Source organism: Hypanus sabinus, chromosome 17, assembly GCF_030144855.1.
Source record: "Hypanus sabinus isolate sHypSab1 chromosome 17, sHypSab1.hap1, whole genome shotgun sequence".
Classification (NCBI taxonomy): domain Eukaryota; kingdom Metazoa; phylum Chordata; class Chondrichthyes; order Myliobatiformes; family Dasyatidae; genus Hypanus; species Hypanus sabinus.
In genome coordinates this window covers 29,312,636-29,332,223 of record NC_082722.1, presented here as the reverse complement: position 1 = coordinate 29,332,223, position 19,588 = coordinate 29,312,636, and the positions used below count along the sequence as shown (strand labels likewise).

Sequence of the window (19,588 nt, the reverse complement as noted above, 5' to 3'; positions counted from 1 at the left end):
TTTATGGATCACTCATTTCAGTTTGCAAGATGTTCCTAAATTGCATTGATTTTGATATCCTAAGTTTATTTTCATATTCCTGTCTTAACATCCATCCATCTTTTGTTGTGCTTTGCATTTCTCTGTTACCAGTATCTGTATACATTATGCCATGTGCAAACAACTCTGTATCAGTCACAGTATTATGTATTGTATGTGCAATTATATTGAGGCCATTTAGCTACATTCAGACCTTCTGAGGTTTTGGACCTGTACCTCTATTGAACAGTAACGTACACATACTTGAAGATTCAGCTTTCCTCATCATTGTATGTGGGACTGAGAAACATTGTACCTAGAAAACTGTAGAAAATAAATTAGACCAGCAAAACTCAGATATCAAGGCAATGGTGAAAGTATTTCTGAATACAGAAACACCCTCTTTCTCAACCCCTTCCCCTAACCATTAATCCCTTTTTCTAACCCTTTTCCGACTTTCTCATTTTTCCCTCCCAGTTCTCACTCACCCCACCTGATGTGATGTCAGTCCCTATGGTCTTGGTTTATTGTAAAATACTCCTTTCTATTGTAAAGTTTGAAGAGCAGAGAGAAGTCTAATGTGGGAGAGAAAATAGCAAGTTTTTCCACCATACGTCTAGTTATGACCTGGAACTGACTGCCTCAGAGGGCAATGAAAACAGAATTATCATGGGCTTTAAAATAGAGTTAATTTAAATTAATTAATTGCAGAGCTAAAGCAAATGGGACTAACAGGACCACTACTTTTAAAAAATCCATTGCAAGCTTGGAAGGGTCATGAGCTTCTGTGCAGTAATGACTTTATTCTAAGCATACCAAATAAAAGGCTTGATACTTTTCCACTGCTTCTCTGTTGGCACTAGAATTCAGCAGACAATGAACTGCAAGTCAAGGATTGAGCTCTGCCATTCCACCATTACCCCTGAGGAATCAATTAGCATAGAGTCTGAACAAATGATTTAAGGCCAACAATAATCATGAACATAGGTGCCAATGTTTCAGAAGGGTATCATTGTCACAGCTCGTGCTTGATCCTGACTTCCAGCGCTAGAATTTGTAAGTTCTCCCCAGAACTTCTGGGTTTTTCAGTTACCTCCCTTATTCTAAAGATATGCCAGTCAGTAAACTAATTAGCCACAGTTAATTAAGCTAAAAGCATAGCTGATTGGTAGAATCTGCTCTAAGCAGACAAGAATAGGGGAGTATAAAAAAGGCAAGGAGGATTAATGTTCATGGATAGTCACTGGTTGGTTGGACTGAAAGGCCACTCTGTACTGACTCTGGACAAATAAGAAGGAAACTATGATCAAAACAGTGTAGACACTGAAGATCAGGAGAAAAAATTCTTCCCAAATGATCACAAATCTCTGGAACTATCCCAGTGAGCAAGGTGGCAAAGTCATTGAATGTATTTGAGGATGAGACTGATGAATATATAACTTACAGGGAGTTGTGATGTAGAGGCCAAGCGTGGATCAGCCACAATCTTACTGAACAGCAGAGTAGATTGGACCCCTGCTCCTGTTCATGCACTGTCAAATAGCAAAACTGATAAATATTACCTTTTACCAACTAATAATTTATCTGCAGCAGCTTTCTGCCTAAGCATGTCACTGTCATTTTTCCTGGTCTGAACCATTCTTGAAAAATTGCTAGGAGCTTTATCAGTTTGTGCTTCAGTGTCATTTCCACAGGTGATTCCACAGAATAACGAACAAGCTCAGTCCCAAAAGAATACAGGAATACAGTGGATTCTGGCTAATTGGGACACATCAGGGCCAATACATTCTGCCCAAATAAGTGGCTGCCCCAATTAGCCAGTTTCATGGAAGCAGTTAAAAGGTACCTTAAAAGGTTAAAAGGTTAACAGTTAAAAGATCCCCCCTCACAGTCCTCAGCAGCCCTGTGTCCACCGTGGAGAACTTCAGGTTCCTGGGAACCACCATCTCTCAGGATCTGAAGTGGGAGCAGAACATCAGCTCCATCCTGAAGAAGGCCCAGCAGCGGATGTACTTCCTGCGGCTCTTGAGGAAATATGGTCTGCCTCAGGAATTGCTGCTGCAGTTCTACACTGCAGTCATTGAGTCTGTCCTGTGCACCTCCATCACTGTGTGGTTTGGAGCTGCCACCAAGCAGGATAGAACCAGACTATAGCGCACAGTGAGGACTGCCGAGTGCATCGTTGGAGCCTCCCTGCCCTCTATTGTGGACCTGTACTCTTCCAGGTTGAAGAAGAGGGCGGGGAACATCATAAAGGACTCCTCCCATGCTGCGCACGGACTGTTTGAACTGCTTCCGTCTGGTAGGCGCTTCAGATCCCTCCAGACTAAGGCTAATAGGCACTGGAGAAGTTTTTTCCCTACTGCGGTCACTTTGCTGAACAGTTAACTGCCGGTTAACTGTTGGCTAACTATTACTTGGATTGCACTACTTGTATGTATAATCTATATTTTCATTTATATTTATCATTATTATTGTTATGAGCAGAGAGACAACATCTGCTGGAAGTAAATTCCTTGTATGTGTACAGGTACTTGGCGATTAAAGTCTGATTCTGATTCTATAATATACTACCATTTAAACAAGTAACAGATTATGTATTTAAGTAAAAACAGAACAAATTAGAACAGTATCAATGCTATTACAGTACTATAAAACTGTGTATTAGTTTCTAATAGTTATCAATGGAGGAACTGATGTAGAGTATGCTATTATTTTCTGATTGTAAATGAAGAAAATCAGCAGACACATAGTCTAGATAATGGACTGCCTTCATGTAATTCTTTTGACTATTACATCCTCCAAATCTTCATTTTCATTGTAACATTCAAGATGATTGTCGGTACCATTAAACTCTTAGTCGTTCCCAACTTGCTGAAGTAGTGAAATCATTTCATTTTCACTCCCAGCCATTTTTGAAATCTCCAAACCTGAATGCTTGAAACCGCAGTGAGCAAAACGGTTCTGAATTGTCTTACTACTTATTTCTCGCCAACTATCAGTGACAAGAATCACCACTTTTTGAACACAAGCACAGTCAACTTATGCTATTTAAAAACTGTTTGCTCTAAGTACATTGTAGTGTCTAACAGCCAGGCAAGTGCATGTATCTGACTCTAGTTAGAAACTATTTGGCAACAGTCTTCTGTTCCAGTCTCCCAAATAAACGAAGGGAATCCTGGCTGTTTTCTATATTTATATCGGTTCTTTCAGAGCTATCCCAAACAAGTGGCTGCCCCGATTAACTAATGGTACAATTAACTGGAATCTATTGTACTCTGCAACTCCATCGCAGAAAATATCTCAAGCTTGTGCAGTTATAGTGGATATTTCTGAAACTTAAAATGTGTTTCCTGTTTTACTGAAACTGCTCAACTAAAGGTGATTTTACACAATGACATTTTCTCAGTAACTAATGAGAAATGCAATCAATACTGTTATAGATTCTTTAAAATACGTATATTTAAAAGTAACACTGTAGAAATGATAGTAGGAGAATGTTCATAATTTCTGATATTCAAGTAAATGACTTAGAAAAATAACATTAGTGGGCCAATTAGTGAATTTGTAGACAAAATTAAAGCTGGTGGTGTTGTGGAAACTGAGGGAGGTTATCAAAGGATTGAGCACGATATAGACAGCCAGAAGTGTGGGCAGAGAAATGGCAGCTGGTGTTTAATCCAGACAACAGCAGGGAAAGTATATAGTAAATGGCAGGACCAATGATGTACACAGGAACCCTGGGGGTGAAGTCTATAGCTCCCTGAAAGTGGCACAGATACGAATGGTGAAGATGGTAAATGGCACACATGCTTTTGTCAGCTGGGGTGTTGAGTATAAAGGCAGGGATCTCATGTTGTAGCTACATAATACTTTACTTAGGCTATATTTGGTCGCTGCATCACAGGAATGATGATGGAGGCTTCAGAGGTGGTGTAGAAAGGGTTAATCAGGATTAGTGTATAGACTATAAGGAGAGGTCAGGCAAACTTGCACTGTTTTCTCTGGAGCGTCAGAAGCAGAAGGGCTATCAGATACAAGTACATTAAGTAATGAGAGGTATAGACAAGGCAGACAGTCGGAGTCTTTTTCCTGGAGTAGAAATGACAAAAACCAGAGGGCATAGCTTTAAGTTGAGAGGGAGAAAGTTTAAAAGTGATTTTCAATCCATGTTTATTTTTAGACAAAGAATGTTAGGTGTTTAGAACCCACTGCCAGGGAGAAATGATGGAAGCAGATACAATTATCATGCTTAAACGGCTTTTGGAAAGGAACATGAACAGGTATCGAATAAAGGGTTAAGGAGCTCGTGCAGGCAGATTGTATTAGTTGGACTGGCATTGTGATTGGCACACACATCATGGGCCAAAAGGTCTATTTGCATACTGTTATGTGGGCTATTTCTAACTATTCAACTGTGGTAATTCATTTTAATGTATTTTCACCATCTTTTCCTTGCATCTTTTAACATTATTCTTTTGAAAATGTTTATCCAATTTCAAATTACTTTATCACCTCTGGAACTATTAAACTAAGCATGTTTAACTACCAGCTTGGGAGAAAGTCTACCAGTTCCTTCCAGAGCTAATCTGGGGATTTACTTTCTCGGTAGCCATTTTAAAAGCAGTGGAAATAACTTATTTGGAAAATTTGCCATCTCATAGCCTTTCAAGATTTTGAAAATCACCTCAGATTCTACCGTCACCTGTCCTTAGTCATCCCTGCATCAGTGAAAACAGAAATGGCTTTTATTTAGCCTTTAATACTAAATGAATTCAGATTACGAGTTGAAAGCTCCTTTCACTGTCAATGGAGAGATCTCCTCAGTGAACAGAGCAGCAGACTATTTAACATGCTCATTAAAAATACAATTGCAAGAAAAATCATATATGGAACCAGTCAAATTATGATCGTTGGCTTCTTGGTAGTCTATGTGTGACAGTAAGGAAAAAAACTAAGTCATTGATTTTGGCCTGGGTTGGGTTTGGATTTCAAAGGTGACCATACCTTGTTTTAACTAACCTTTCAATCCTCATAAAAAACACTGCATTTTTATTTTAATTATATCAACAAATTGCTGTTAACATACACTTTATAGACCAAGTTTGCAGCAAACTTGTATTCACAACCAGTTGCAACAAACTAAGGGTCAGTTATATAAAAGAACGACAGTAAATTTAGCACATGACTGTGTATTTTAATAAAAATAATTCTGTCAAAATACAACAGAATACATTTCATTTTAACATATTTCTAGTACATATTTTCTTTTTTTTGTGTTTTGCTTTTGTTTTAAAAGTTTCTCAAATGTTCATGCTAGTACTGGGTAATTTTTGCTTCACAAATACTTACTATGCTCTCAAACTGAACAACCATTGTACTTGTGCACAGCTTATGTGTTCATTTTGAATTCATAACAAAATTAAACTGATATTGAGCATGGAGCAGAAATTAGTTTATGAGTTTTGTGCTGGTAAAACAAAATGCCTTGCTTCACATTCCATGCTGTAAATTGTATGTAACATACCTGAGTTTGGAGCCACAAAAGAAAATCATTAAATTACAATGTGTACATTTTATACTGTATACAGAATTTAAAACGTTATTAACCCTTCCCTTCCTTTAAACAAATGACTTTATAATAGTTTCAAGCTGAGCACAGTTAAGTACACAAAACTAGAATTACTAGATTAACAGAATTTTTAAAATCTTTAAATAGTGTCACACCATTTTTACTGTTTTATTCTAAAAAAGAAAATGAAAATAAAAATTAAAAAAAAATTAGCATTAGTTTTGCAGAACCCAACCAAGAGGAAAAGAGCACACAAAAAAATCAAAGCCATGCTTCAGTACACTTCATAACGTCAGTAAATGAGGCCTCCTGTTCCCATATTTCAAAGTGCCAGGTACAAACTCAAAAGCGTCAACCTCAGGGTTTCAATGTGAGTGCAAATGAAAATTAAAATGCAGCATGCTCCTCTTTCCAAATTTGATGTGTAGTTGCATCCATAATCAGAACTCATTAGGAAATTTACTGAAAGAGGATAAATTATCACTTTTCTTCAATGTGCCAGAACATGTGAAATGTCTCAGACATCAGCAAAAACATATGTTGGGAGTAGCTGCATTGGTTGGACTGAAAGCATACAGACCAGAATGAAGATTAAACTGGTGCATAATTAATTGCAGCTTTAAGATGTCAGTGAAGCATTTTCTTTAAAATTAATAACATTGTTTTCCAGTAACAAAATATCATTAAATGAAATCAGAAACTTTTAATTCAAAATGATTTTAGATTGTCTCATTAAGGTGAAAACATCAACCTTGCCATTGATTGATAGACATAAAAAAACAAATTACATGGTTTTACAAAGCTTTGAGCAGCTTATCATATAATAATGATTTTGCCACTCACATTCACACTTACCTAGTACACAATACAGTTTTCCAGCTTACAGTGACAACTGGGCTGAGACTGCGAATAATCAGCAGAACTCCTTCCAATACTGCTATTGCTGGCCTTTCAGTTATTTGTAAATACACAATACTGAATATAAGTTCAAGTTGCTGAAACACGGTCCTTCAGGCTTTTCAAGAATAGCAGTTTGCAAGCAAATCAGCTTTGTATACACTTGGTTGAATGTCTATTTGCTTGAAATTTAATTTTTTTTAAACCTGCAACTATTTTGGGGGAACAATAGTATGTAGGAATTGGCAAGTAAATTCTGGTAGGGGCTGGTGTATTTTTTACAGCACCAGTCAGAAGCAAAATGCTTTAAATTCAATTTGTCTTTTACAATTTAAGAAACGCACACCAGTTGTCAATCTGAATGAAATTGCACAATTTTACATGTCTGGGTGGATGGACCTCCATTTAGGGGAGAGCTGGTGTCAATTGTTAAATTTTAAACCCACAGCAGATAATAAGCTGTTCACCATCTGAAATCGACCAAACCTCCCATTTCGGGTACAAATTATTTTCAAATGGATTGGCATCTAGTGAACACATCATGAAAAACTGGGGATTAATCCCGACAAAATTATTTGCTTAATTACTCAAGACAACATTATCCAATGTATTAAGCAACCAGCCACATCTGCTACAATGGGATTCATATGGCTAATTCTGTGACTATGTAATGTTAATTTTCATTCATATGGCAAATGCATTTGTAGTTTATTCCTCCAATCATTTGTTGTTAAGTAGTAAGATAAAAAGTGTGCAAGTAATCTTTCTGATCATTGAGTACTTTTCTTCCTTGGTTACTAACAGTGGTAGATGTGTTTGTGCAATGTAAATTACTTGCATTTATTTGTATTGTTGACAAGGGAAATTCTATACAATTTAGTGCATTTGGCTAAAATTGTGTCACCATTGCCGAGAGGCCAGCCAGCAATTGTTAAGGGAAAACAATCTGGTATATTGACTCCTTCTGTTGACCTAATCTGCTCATTTCTTAAACTGTTGATCTTTTCCAAAAGATGTACAGCCACAATGCTGGAGGAACTTAGGTCTGGCAGCATCCTATGGAAATGAATAAACAGTGAATGTTTTGAGCCAAGACCCTTCATCAGGACTGGAAAGGAAGGGGGAAGCTGCCAGATTAAAAAGGTGTGGGGTGGAGGGGAAAGGAGGATGAACTGGAAGGTGAGAGCTATAGTCAGGTGGGTGGGAAAGGTAAAGGGCCGGAGAAGCAGGAATCTGACAGGAGAGGAGAGCGGACCATGGGAAAAAGGAAATGAAGTGGGACATCAGGGGAGGTAAGAAACCAGAGTGGTGATTAGAAGAGGAGGGAAGGGGGAGGGGAAAATGTCACTGGAAGGAGAAATCGATTTTGTGTCATCAGGTTGGAGGCTACCTAGACGGAATATGAGGTGTTGCTCCTCCGCTCTGAGATTAGTGAGGTTGGGATTTTAGTGCAGAGAAAATGAGCTGATTTCAGTTTCTTAATTGAAAGACATGGTTGTGTGAAACAACCAAACTGCTAAACATATCCCACACCACTCAAGAAAAATGAACTTTGGATACAATATACACAATAAAGAGGAGGACTTATAGAATTCACATTAATGTTAATGTGGTGTTAAAATAAACTGCTTTGTTAAAATGGTAAAATGAAATTTAATGGCATACATAAAAACAGATAAGAAATATACTTTATTTTCAGATTATTAACTTTCAGAAAATAAACTATCCAGCCACTCGAACTAAACTTGAACTGATCTAATTTGTCATCTAACTCCAAAACTTACAATGAGAAAAATCTGTGAAAATATTGGTATCATTCAGCCTACAGTTTCTTTTTTTTTTAAAATTTGCTTTAGCAGTGGATAGAGGCTGACTGAATGAAAAACATTTTTTGTCAAATCCCTCTCTTTAATGGTGGAGAGAGAGTATTGTGCACAATGTTTCACAGTGACATCACTGGATTTTTAACAACTGGAGGTCTACTATGTCTGCTTAAATGTTAATCCAAAATATGTTAAAAACAAGGCCAAGAGTAACGAGATGAGGAGTGAACCATTGTCAGTGTCATTAATTTTCAGATTGTGGATTAATTCCATAAACTTCCCTTTTAATTAACCCCCTGACAAATTCAAATACAAGGCATCAACTTTAAGGTTGGATTCATTAACAATGTCTTACAACTTTAAATAAACAGAATCTCCAGAAGATGAAGAGTTAAACTTAAAAAGGCTCCATTAACCCAAGAACATTATGGAAAACATTGTATAAAATTAGAATATCGATGCTGTTAAATTACTCTGCTAGGAGCAAAAATACCACATGTAAAGGACACATTAAACCACCTTGTGTTGCCCATTCTGCATGCATATGTGCCTTGCAAAATTGCAAAATGTGTCACATTATTTGAAAACTGTCTCAGGATTCTGACAATGATGCAAAAAACTAACAAGCTGACAGGGATGATACAGAGGCATTAATAGCCTTCAAATTAATTTAAAAGTAATAATCTGGAATGGAATACTTGGGCTGAAATTCATCTTTGATGTTCAATGTGCAATATAGTAGCAGCTGTGCATTGAACTATACTTAGGAAATCTGATTCCATAAACTTCAGTAGAATCGATTTCAGAAGCGAATTGGCACTCAAATGTGTGTGCAATGCACATTTCGTTGAATTTCTTCCCATCTCCTGTAGACCATAAAATTCTAGCAGTTTTGTAGTTCTCACAACTCACTATGTTATTGCCCCCTTTTCCCATTTGTTTCTACAGCATACACTGTACTACATTTGAAGTTCCACTACACATCTGAAGGGAACAAGTACTTTGCTATGGATTCTGATTTTTATAAACACTTTGAAGTATCTACACCAATGTCTGATGTTCATAAGATAAATCCAACTCTGTCAGAGAGTGGCTAGTATATTCATTGTAATTCACAGGCAAAATAACTCCAGACATCTTTGATATTTTGGTCTCCTCAGCTGGCCTTCCTCCCTTCATCACAGGCCCAAACTAGTTTGATTTTGTAGTGAATTAATATTCTTCACAACATATGAATTCTTGCATGCATGAGCAAAAAAAACCCATGCATAGCAGAACAGTTCCACTTGTTTTAGCTTTAGACTTCAAACCTTACCCTGCCATCTACATGAACCCTTCTCCATCCCACCAAGCCACACCGGTAGCTAACGTGGGTAAAACTCTCCATCAGATATTAAGTTACTCAATCCACGAGCAGAATTAAAACTTGGAGATCTCAGTCTGCTCTGTTCCGTTATCACATATGCGCACAGAATTGCTCATCCAGGTTTGATTTTAAAAAGTGAAAGAAGAATTGTATATTTTTTAACATAACTTGGCCTTCTAAAACTTAGCATTTTCAAAGCATTGCCAGAAATCTTGCATCAGTAACGTATCAGTAACAGATTGTTCCTTCAATTTTGCGGGTTGCACAAGTGCTTAGATATTAAAATGTACATTGTCAAAAAAAAACTCAGCTACACAATGCCACAGTTCCCAAAAAAATGCAATATCTTAAATTTCTAAAGCTGGAATTTTTGAGGTATTAGATTTGTTGCAGAACTACACCACCAACTAATACAATGGATAGTCAGTCACGAGGTACCATCATGTGTTACAAGCTTCAGGGCCTGGATGAGAAGAAAATACTCAACTCCATCAGTTCTGTCTAGATCATTATGGCAGATTAATGTGGGATAGGAAGGAATTTGGCAAAATAGCTCTCCTTGTCAAACAGCAACTAACAGCATGTGAAAGTTAAATATGTGGGTAAAATCATAACAAGAAATTTGGAATGGAACTTTTTTGAAGTAACATAATTGTAATGTAACATTGAAATAGCCATCAAATTCAAAAGGCCAAAAGAGAAACAATACCGAGATGTTATTTAAAAATGTGTTTCCTGTAAATGGACATTTCATCAATAATTCTTCCTACACTGTACCACTATTTTCTTTGCAGAGGCTTGATCAATTTTAACTAATGTGAAACTAATTAGTGCACAAGATGGAAAAAGTACCCAATAATTCATCTGAACCCAGAGACTCTTCAGATTTGCTCATAATCATAGAAGTCTTGTACAAACCCATCGGTTCCCTTCATATATTTGCTTTCTAAGAAACGCCAAGTAGTTCTGCTTTCCACTGAAGTTACGTTTAGCCACATTATCTTCTTTTCCACATTCACATCCAAATTTTATCGTTTTGGTTCCCTATTTCCACACCTTATACCAAGTTCCATTGTAGGAGAATCAGGGAAGTCAACGGCATAAAAACCTCATAATTATTGGAGCAGTGCTATGCCACTATAATCTGCACAAACCTCCAAATTCTTCCTTATATGCAAACAGCTGCATTTCTTTCTTGAAATTATTCTTTGGGAACTATAATTTAATTAATTCTAGATTATGATGATAGAATTACATTTAGCATCAAATCCTGAAGATGACTCACTGAATCCAAATTAGACTAGCACCAGTGGAAGAGAATTCAAGGCTAATAGCCTATATAAAAACTAATAAAATGCAAGGCTTACTAGAACTGCATTGTGCAACTTCCCTTAACTCTCAAGTGACATACCATGGCTCCAATTCCATCTCTTCTGCTATGACTTAGACTAATTACTCAGAACATGCTTTAATTCCTGATTACGGCTTATTCTCCTAATATGAATTTATTCTTTTTGAATAATTATTCAGCAATAATACTGCCAGATGTTAAGCAACTAGGTTCCTTTTTCTGATATTTGAGATTGTAACAGGAATCCACAGCACTGTTTCATCTTCTTGATTAATGTGTGGAACTTTTGTTCTTTGGAGAGTTAGATTTATGATGTAACAATAACCTGATGATTTTTTTTAAAGAGGTACAATTACATTGACATGAGTTTAAAGTTTAACATCTACTAAAAAAGATTGTTCAATAAATAATATTGCAGAGCTTAGCTCAAAATGTGGAATCAGTGCTATAGTAATTGGGCATCTGTGGAATTAGTTGTCAACTAGCTTTACCGAGGTTAATCTGAATTAAAGCGAACACATATTAAGTAAACCTTTCCAAAAGAAGTTTTGTAAACTTGCAGAATTGCATACCTCCAACTATTGTAATTAACTTTTGCCTTGATTGATCTAACCTCAAGAAACATAGCTAGTTTTGCACCCACATTATCTGCCTGCCAATACTTTCCTTGCATCCCAACCCCATTCTACTCCTTGCTGAGAAATGGCCCAAATGATTAAATGGGATGGCTCAATGGAAGTGTCAGTTTGAGAAGGTGATTTGAACTCACAGCTGCACATTCATAATGTACGTGGGGTAACCTGACATGATGTGGTTTTTAAAGAGTTCCCACAAGGAACAAGTGGAAGTTATGGCTGAACGGCAGAACAGCAAAATGAAAAAGCAAAGTGTTAATGAGCAGCATTGTTCCACATGAATATACACAGGTAGAATATGGAAAAGATGTAAACCAAACGTGGTTGATTACTAGGGATGTAACAAATCAACAGTGTATTTTTTGGTGAAAACTGGGGTGAAAGAAAGGAGAATTAAAATTTTGGCAATGATACAGCCCAAAACTTTAGGTGGCCATGAGACTTTATGCTAAAGGAAGAAAAGTCTGGAGTTGAAGCATCATGATTAGTGCTGAGGAACCAGAACAGCACCAAATTATGTTGCTACAATTTTAAGATATTATTTCAGTCTTATTAAAAAATAAACAAGTGAAGTTCCTAAATATGTAACCTTTGTTACAGCCCTAATGATAACCAGTAAACAAGAAGCTAGCACAGGACAAAACCTCCAGGGTTAAATACTGGTGGCTCAGTGACCAAGAATTCAGAGCGGAATATGCTACATTTATATCGTGCACTATTGCACCCATGATCTCTTCCAAAATGCAATGCTTTCAGTCGTGTAACCTGATAAAATGTAATGAGGATGCTGGCAGGAAAGAAGATCAGTCAGCACCTGTGTTGCGGGCAGTGTGATGGTCTTCGAGAAAAGGCGAAGGGTTTGCTGTAGGTCTTGAACAGGAGGTGAGGGGGCAGTGTCTGAGGTCTTTCCACTGCCACAGCAGCTAGTGCAAATAGTCGTCCACTCTGGCAAATGAACAGGAACCAATCCCTGTATGTGCCATTAGCCGGAGGCATTCAGAGGCCTGGCCCAGTGCAAGCATCAATGGTGGCTGCTTTGGCAGATTCTGAGATTCTGTGTATGAAAGGAGAGAACAGACAGATAACAGTTTTAACTCTGAATCACCATGTACATTCCAGCATTACAAAGCAAAACCCCAATACCTTTATTATTATTCCCCATTTGAAATACTGCATTCTTATTATTTTTTTTCTCCTTCCAATTAGATTTCTGGCCTAAAGTCAACATTCATAGTAGAGTCCCATTAGATTGCATCAGATTTTCTACCACTGAGAACAGGGCAACAGTCACTGTGAGAAGCAGTTCCATAGTAATAGGCCCCATATCTTGCAAGGAAAGACTGGCCCAAAATAGGTCTCCATAGAACTAGTGCACAAGGCCGAATTTTCATTGTCATGATTCAAACGATTCAAAATGTGTTCATTTTTTACTGCTGCTTACCTAAAATAGCACTATTAAGGGCTGCACAGATAGGCTCTCTCTGGATGGGATCAAGCTGTTGCCCAACTGGACAGCTCCAAGGATCAGAGTACGCTAGCAGGCTAAATGCGTCCTACAAAAGATTTTTAAAAAGTAACAGCAGATCTTAACAAAACGCTTGAACACAACATAGGAGTTATCCAATTCTGATTTTATGCATTTTTATTCTACACCCCCAACTGTCCAAATATATAAATATATCCTTTATCCAAAAAAGCAGGTAATCTTCTTTCAGGCCTCTACCTATATTGCTATTCAGCTACGAAAAGTGCAATAGCAGACTGTAAGGGGAAGCCTTTCAATGACAGCTCCTCATAGCAGTACACCAACTCACTGTGATACAATCTCCAGATACATTAAAAATAATGGCAAAATTATTTAGGAAACTTTGTTTGCTCAGGATTTATAGAAGAGTTGCACTTTACAATGGGTTTCAAAATATACTTAGAATAAGAGAGCTGAGAAAAAAAGGATTGAAAGACGCTCAGGAAATGAGTATGCCTGAAGGCATTTAAAAGATATTCTTTCTCAGCAAAGTGACTGAATTATATAAGAAGGCATTGTGTGCTTAGATTTTGAAAAGATGACATGAAGCCAACTTGTACTAAACGAGCAAGCTAATTTAATGAGGGCAGCACAGTGGAGCATCATAACACTTTACAGCGTCAGCAGCCTGGGTTCAATTCCACTGCTGACTGTGAGTTTTTATGTTCTCTCCATGACCATGTGGGTTTCCTCCCATATACATTCCAAAGTTTTGGACATGCTATATTCCTGCTGGAAGCATAGTGACACGTGTGGGCTGTCCCTAGCACATCCTCAAGGTTGTGTTGAACTGACACATTTCACTGTGTTTTGACGATTTCCCTGTACAGTATATGTGACAAATAAAACTAATCTTTGATCTTTTTCTTTTAAAATTCTGACAATTAACTTTATGCTCCTTGTTATAAGAGAAAATTGCTTAACAATTCACATCTAGACTTGTGTTTTTTTTAATCTAAGGACATGGGCCCCAGCGTCATGCCAATATTCTTAATTACTTTCTCAGTCAAGAGTCAACTAAATGGGTGTGTTTGGAGGTACACAGAGGGCAGAGCAAGTAAGGACAACAAAGTTGCTTTCCTGAAGGACATACGTGAAGCAGACAAGACTTTTTACAAAATCTGTGGTTTCATGGTCAAGATTTAATTTTAGTTATTCCCATGTAAGTTACTTTTTTATCATGTTAGGATTACAACTCATAGTACAGAATAAATTTCTCACATCTCTGGCTGCTTATCTAGTATACTCCTGTACTCACGTTTTCTCAAATCTCTCTCCAGAATGTTGCAAGACTATGATACAAATATTACAAATGACCTCCGGTGACTTTTCTTGCTCGATTTAAATGATCATTCTACATTCTATTCTGCTAAATGTCACTACAGATTATGAATATAGCTCATGTTTTTAATCAATTTCATTGTCAGCGAGTTTTTCTGTCTTAGTTTAAATATCCTAATAAAACCAGAAGTATGGGTGCTATACCAACAGCCTGACACCTGGCTAAGCACTATTTCACAAACAGCTTATTGGCCACAACAGCTTGTACTTAAAGAAATTAATTTTTTATACCTACCTCACTTTAACTTTGTCACATTTTTTTTTGTTTTACAAGAATTGTTTGAATAATTATTGCAAAAATATTTAGTGCACCTTTTAAGACATCTGAGCAGAATCAGGTCATTTGGCCTATTGAGCCTACTCTACCATTCAATCATGGCTGACTTTTTTATCGGCTGTAATCTCCCTCCTTCCCACCCCCACCTCCTGTAATGCTCAGCTCCTTCACTCATCAAAAATCTAATCTCTGCCTTAAATGTAGCCAATGACTAGGCCTACATACCCTCTGTGGCAATAAATTCCACAGATTCATTGCTCTCTGGTAAACTAGTTCAAAAACTAAAATATGACTAATGACAGCAAAAAATGCTTTATCATATACATATTTTAATCAGTAAGTTTAAACCTTAGACGTAATTAGCATAACTGTCTCCCACTAACTAATCACTTCCTACTTGGTCAGATTAAAAGAAAATTCTGTTGATTATTTCAACAGGGTTCCAAGAAAATGGTAATCTAACAATAATTTTGAACCATCGTCCGCTGTGTGGTAAAGGAAGCACAATGTAGTTTCTGCAGTTAGTTATATGGAAAATGGCTTTGGAAACATATACCTTTTGAATGCTACTTATAAACTCATAAAGACAACGTTTAATGCTGTAATATTCAAAATACTCAAGTGTGCAATACCTGCAACATTTTTTTGTGTGTGGTGTTCTTTCCATATTCTCGGCAAAGTTGTTCACTCAAAGCTTGCAACTCCCGTCCAAACTGGATCATGCGTTCAGTTGCAGCTTGGTTACCTCCACAAAGCTGACGTTGAGGGCAGCTGTCCTCTATATTGGGACAATTAAATCATACAAGTAAATAATCATCACAAAGATGCCAAAATCTTAAATCTAAGATTTTGTGTCAAAATGAGGATGGCAAGCAAATGAGCTGCTGCACTTCAGTTAAAAGATTAACGTTCAAATTTATTACTAAAGTACATGTAGGTCACCAATATACAACCCTGAGATTCACTGCCTTGCAGATGTAAAATAATAAATCCATAAAATAATAACCATTACAGCATCAATTAAAAAGCGCACCAACTCGGGCATTCAACCTGTGTGCAATAGACAACAAACTGTGCAAAAACAAAAAGAAAGAAAGAAAGAATAATAATAAATAAATAAGCAATAAATATTGGGAATATGAGCTTAAGAGTCTTGATAGTGCGTCCTTAGGTTGTGGGAACATTTCAATGATGGGTCAAGTGAAGTTATCTCCTCCGGTTCAACAGCCTGATGGTTGAGGGTTAATAACTGTTCCTGAACCTGGTAGTGTGAGTTCTGAGGCTCCTGTACCTTCTTTCCGATGGCAGCAAGGAGAAGAGAGCATGTCCTGGGTGGTGGGAGTCCCTGATGATGGATGCTGTTTTCCTACAACAGCGTTTCGTGTAGATGTGCTCAATAATGGGGAGGGCTTCACCGGAGTGGACTGGGCCGAATCCACTACTTTTTGTACGATTTTCTATTCACGGGCATCGGTGTTTCTGTACCAGGCTGTGATGCAGCCTGTCAATGCACCCCCCACTGCACTTCTGTAGAAGTTTGTCAAAGTTTTAGATGTCATTCTGAATCTCTACAAACTCCTGAGGAAGTAGATGCACTGCACTTAAGTGCTGGACCCAGGACAGGTCCTCAAAAATAATAACACAGAGGAATTTAAAGTTGCTGGCCCTCTCCACCTCTGAGGAGGACTGGCTCATGGACCCCTGGTTTACTTTTTCAGAAGTCAATGATCAACTCCTTGGTCTTGCTGACATTGAGTGAGAGGTTGTTGTTATTGCTGTAGAATGTAGATAATATGTACATCAGTCAGGAGAAGATGGTGGATCTCAGATGATGAGGTATCAAGGCATAAGCAACACCTTTTGATGTCAAAAGTGGAAAGTGGGACTTCTGCCTGCAAGGGCTATGGTCTAAAAAAGGAAGCAACTGAAATTTGCTTTGGTGTGTTGCAAGATGTGAGACTGGGGAGAGAGGAAAAACAAGTTAGTGGAGCTGGGATGAGAAAGTGAATGGAGCTAAGAGTAAGAGAAGTATTTTTAAAAAATACAAGCAAAGCTAAAAACAGAATGTTGTCTGGACCAAGTTCTAAAAGTGTAAAACATAATTTTGGTGGACAAAATGCTTTAACATATGGGATTGAATGACAGGGATGGAAAGGTCCAAAATGAACTGCAAGCTCAAGGAAAACTTACAAGTGTTTTATTATTTAAATTCATTACTCACCTTTTAAAAACTAAACTTTTATAAATTGAGAGCATCATTAGTGATTACAACTGAGTTGTCAATAATAGTAAATGCTTGAAGTCCCATAGAAAAACTGGCCTATTATTATATCTAATGTAAGGCTAGCAGCATATGATCACATAAAATGATCAGATAAAAATCAGAAAGTGCGACTCAATAAAGCCTTTTGGCTAACATTGAGAGGTGGCTTAAGAAGACTGACTGACATTGCTATAAGATAAAGAATGACTTCAAAACAGAAGTTGTGAAGACCAGGAAGTGGCATAAAGAAACTGTATTATTGATGAAAATAATTCCAAAGTAGTGCACAGTTAGAATAGTTATAGTTAATAAGAGATGGATATGATTTTGAGGCCATGGGAGGTAGTGAAACTGAACAGGGATTGAATAAAATCATACAAAGTATACGTGTTATTGACTACTGGGAATGAGATTGTAGAAAAGGGATACCAGGATAATGGAGTAGTAGAGGTCAGGGATCAGGGGGCAGAGTGTCAATTGGTGGGATTTGGTAAGTATTATGGGATATTATGTCAGTTTGGTGTGGGGTTGGAAGAGAATGATTCGACTGCTGAGGATCAGTATTGTGGGTTTTGGGTGCAACAGTCAGGCAATACATCTACTCATGGAGGAGAATCTATGAGGTTTGTGATTGGGATGGGTAGGGCATAGTTAGTGCAAGGATTAGTTGCCATACTGGGTAAATACATTACTTAAAGAGGACTTACTTCAAACAGGAATCTATCCATACTCTCCTGCCCGGAACGTACTCATGGTGATGCAGTCAACTTTGCCAACAAGAGCAGGAAGGTAATTTCAAAAAACAAAATTGAACTACACATTTCTATTTTTAGAGAAAGATTTTTCAACAGCAAAGTTCAATTTAAGGAGGTGGAAGTGAGGAAAGGGAGCAATGTGAGATTTGTAGATAAAATATTTCTATATGACAAGAAAAGTTGAGTACAGAATCACAGTCTCTTAACTTTCTATTGAAATACTGAGCTTCCATAACTTCTCCATCTTTTTATCCCCTCTCCTTTCCAAACATAATTGTGCACAGACCTATCACCTGGCCCTTTCTTTGCACATGCAACATCCACACCACTGTCCCTGTGTCTTATCCTACCCATGCTGGACTCATCTGTCTGCAGGATTTCTTCATGTTTATAGTTGCCATTCATTATTCTACTGGAAGAATTTTCCAAGACTCCGTTGGTGTAGTGCTCTGGTTCCATTTCCATTTCGCTGTCACTGTTGAACAACAATAAATAAATCAGGCAGCAAAATCCCATCAGGCAAAACTCTGCTGAGAAACCAAAACAGAGAGCAGTATCTTCAGCTGCTCAGAAAACTTAGTTTAATCTTTTCTGCTTTAAGGTGATTATTTTATTCATGACAATTATATAACATTGAATAGGATTTTATCAAGAAAGGAATCAGATGTTTTTGCTCTCCCCAGTGAAGCTAAAATGAACAAGTGAAAGAAACAGGTTTCAAATTACCTTCCCTATTTACCAAGTATTATGTTTAAAGATACCTTCCCTATTCTCAAGGAGCTTGAAATCAAAAGGGAACATTCTATTTATTTTATGAAAAGGTCACTGTTTTTAAAGATCACTATCAAGGTAGATACATGTGCCTGAACAGCTGATATATCAAAAATAATTTTATCGAAACTTAGTTACCCCCTTCCCTGGTCGCCAAGCTATTGCTAAAGAATTTCCAAATTACCTATTTCATTTGGCTATTTGTTTGCTGGTCTGGGTTATTTTCTCTGACTTCCTCTGAATTGAACTGGACTATAAAACAGGTACATGTCTACACTGGACTGTGTTTAGTATCTGGAAACTGTTAAATGCACCTTTGGTAAACCTCAATCAGAGGTCTGAACGTTTTGGAATTTTAATAGCAAACAAAAAAACATATTAATTAAGCATCATTGACGCCAGCTGCTCTCTCTCTCAAGATGGAATATGGTGTGTTACTTGTATTTCCAGCATCTGCAGATTTTTTTCTTGTTTTTAAATTGAAATCAAATTGCCATTAGTCTGCAAAGATGTTCCTGATCCTGAAAACATTTAAATGTAGTTAACAGGGCTGTGTTGTGACACAAACATACCTGGTTTCCTGATTACTTGTACTACTGTGTTGCTGGGATTTGGAAGAGTCTGTGGAATTAGACTCTGAATAGTTTACAGAGGAAGGTGAGGAAGAAGATGAAGATGATGAAGATGATGAACTTATAGCTGGGTATTTGTTGTGAATTGGTTTGCTTTTCAATGGCACAATTCCATTGCTGCAGTTTGGACTTTCTGCTCCTGCAAAACACACAATAGATTTAATTGAAAGATAAAGTTGTCATGAACTTGACTATGAGTAAAGTGAATTTTATATAAAAGTGGAGTTGACCTAAGTGAAAGACACAGATGATGTTAATGGCATTTAAAACCAGAGTCCCCACAAAATACATATAAAGAACCAATTGATTTGATGCAAACTCACTAACCTTTCACCACCATCCATAGTTTGGACCAATTAGAA

General features: G+C 37.3%; 1 protein-coding gene across 2 annotated transcripts in view; it reads right to left on the bottom strand.

Annotated features, from left to right (window-relative positions):
• Positions 1-8,157: 8,157 nt before the first annotated feature.
• The window catches only part of ranbp10 (RAN binding protein 10), a 141,782-nt gene continuing 130,351 nt past the window's right edge, over positions 8,158-19,588 (bottom strand). For both annotated transcript variants that reach the window (XM_059992756.1, XM_059992757.1), the window contains exons 10-14: positions 19,167-19,365; positions 18,174-18,298; positions 15,438-15,583; positions 13,104-13,215; positions 8,158-12,716 (exon numbers count right to left, since the gene is read on the bottom strand). In XM_059992756.1, coding sequence (XP_059848739.1) covers positions 12,586-12,716; positions 13,104-13,215; positions 15,438-15,583; positions 18,174-18,298; positions 19,167-19,365 — 713 coding nt within the window. In that variant the 3' untranslated portion in view covers positions 8,158-12,585. The remainder of the gene's footprint in view (positions 12,717-13,103; positions 13,216-15,437; positions 15,584-18,173; positions 18,299-19,166; positions 19,366-19,588) is intronic.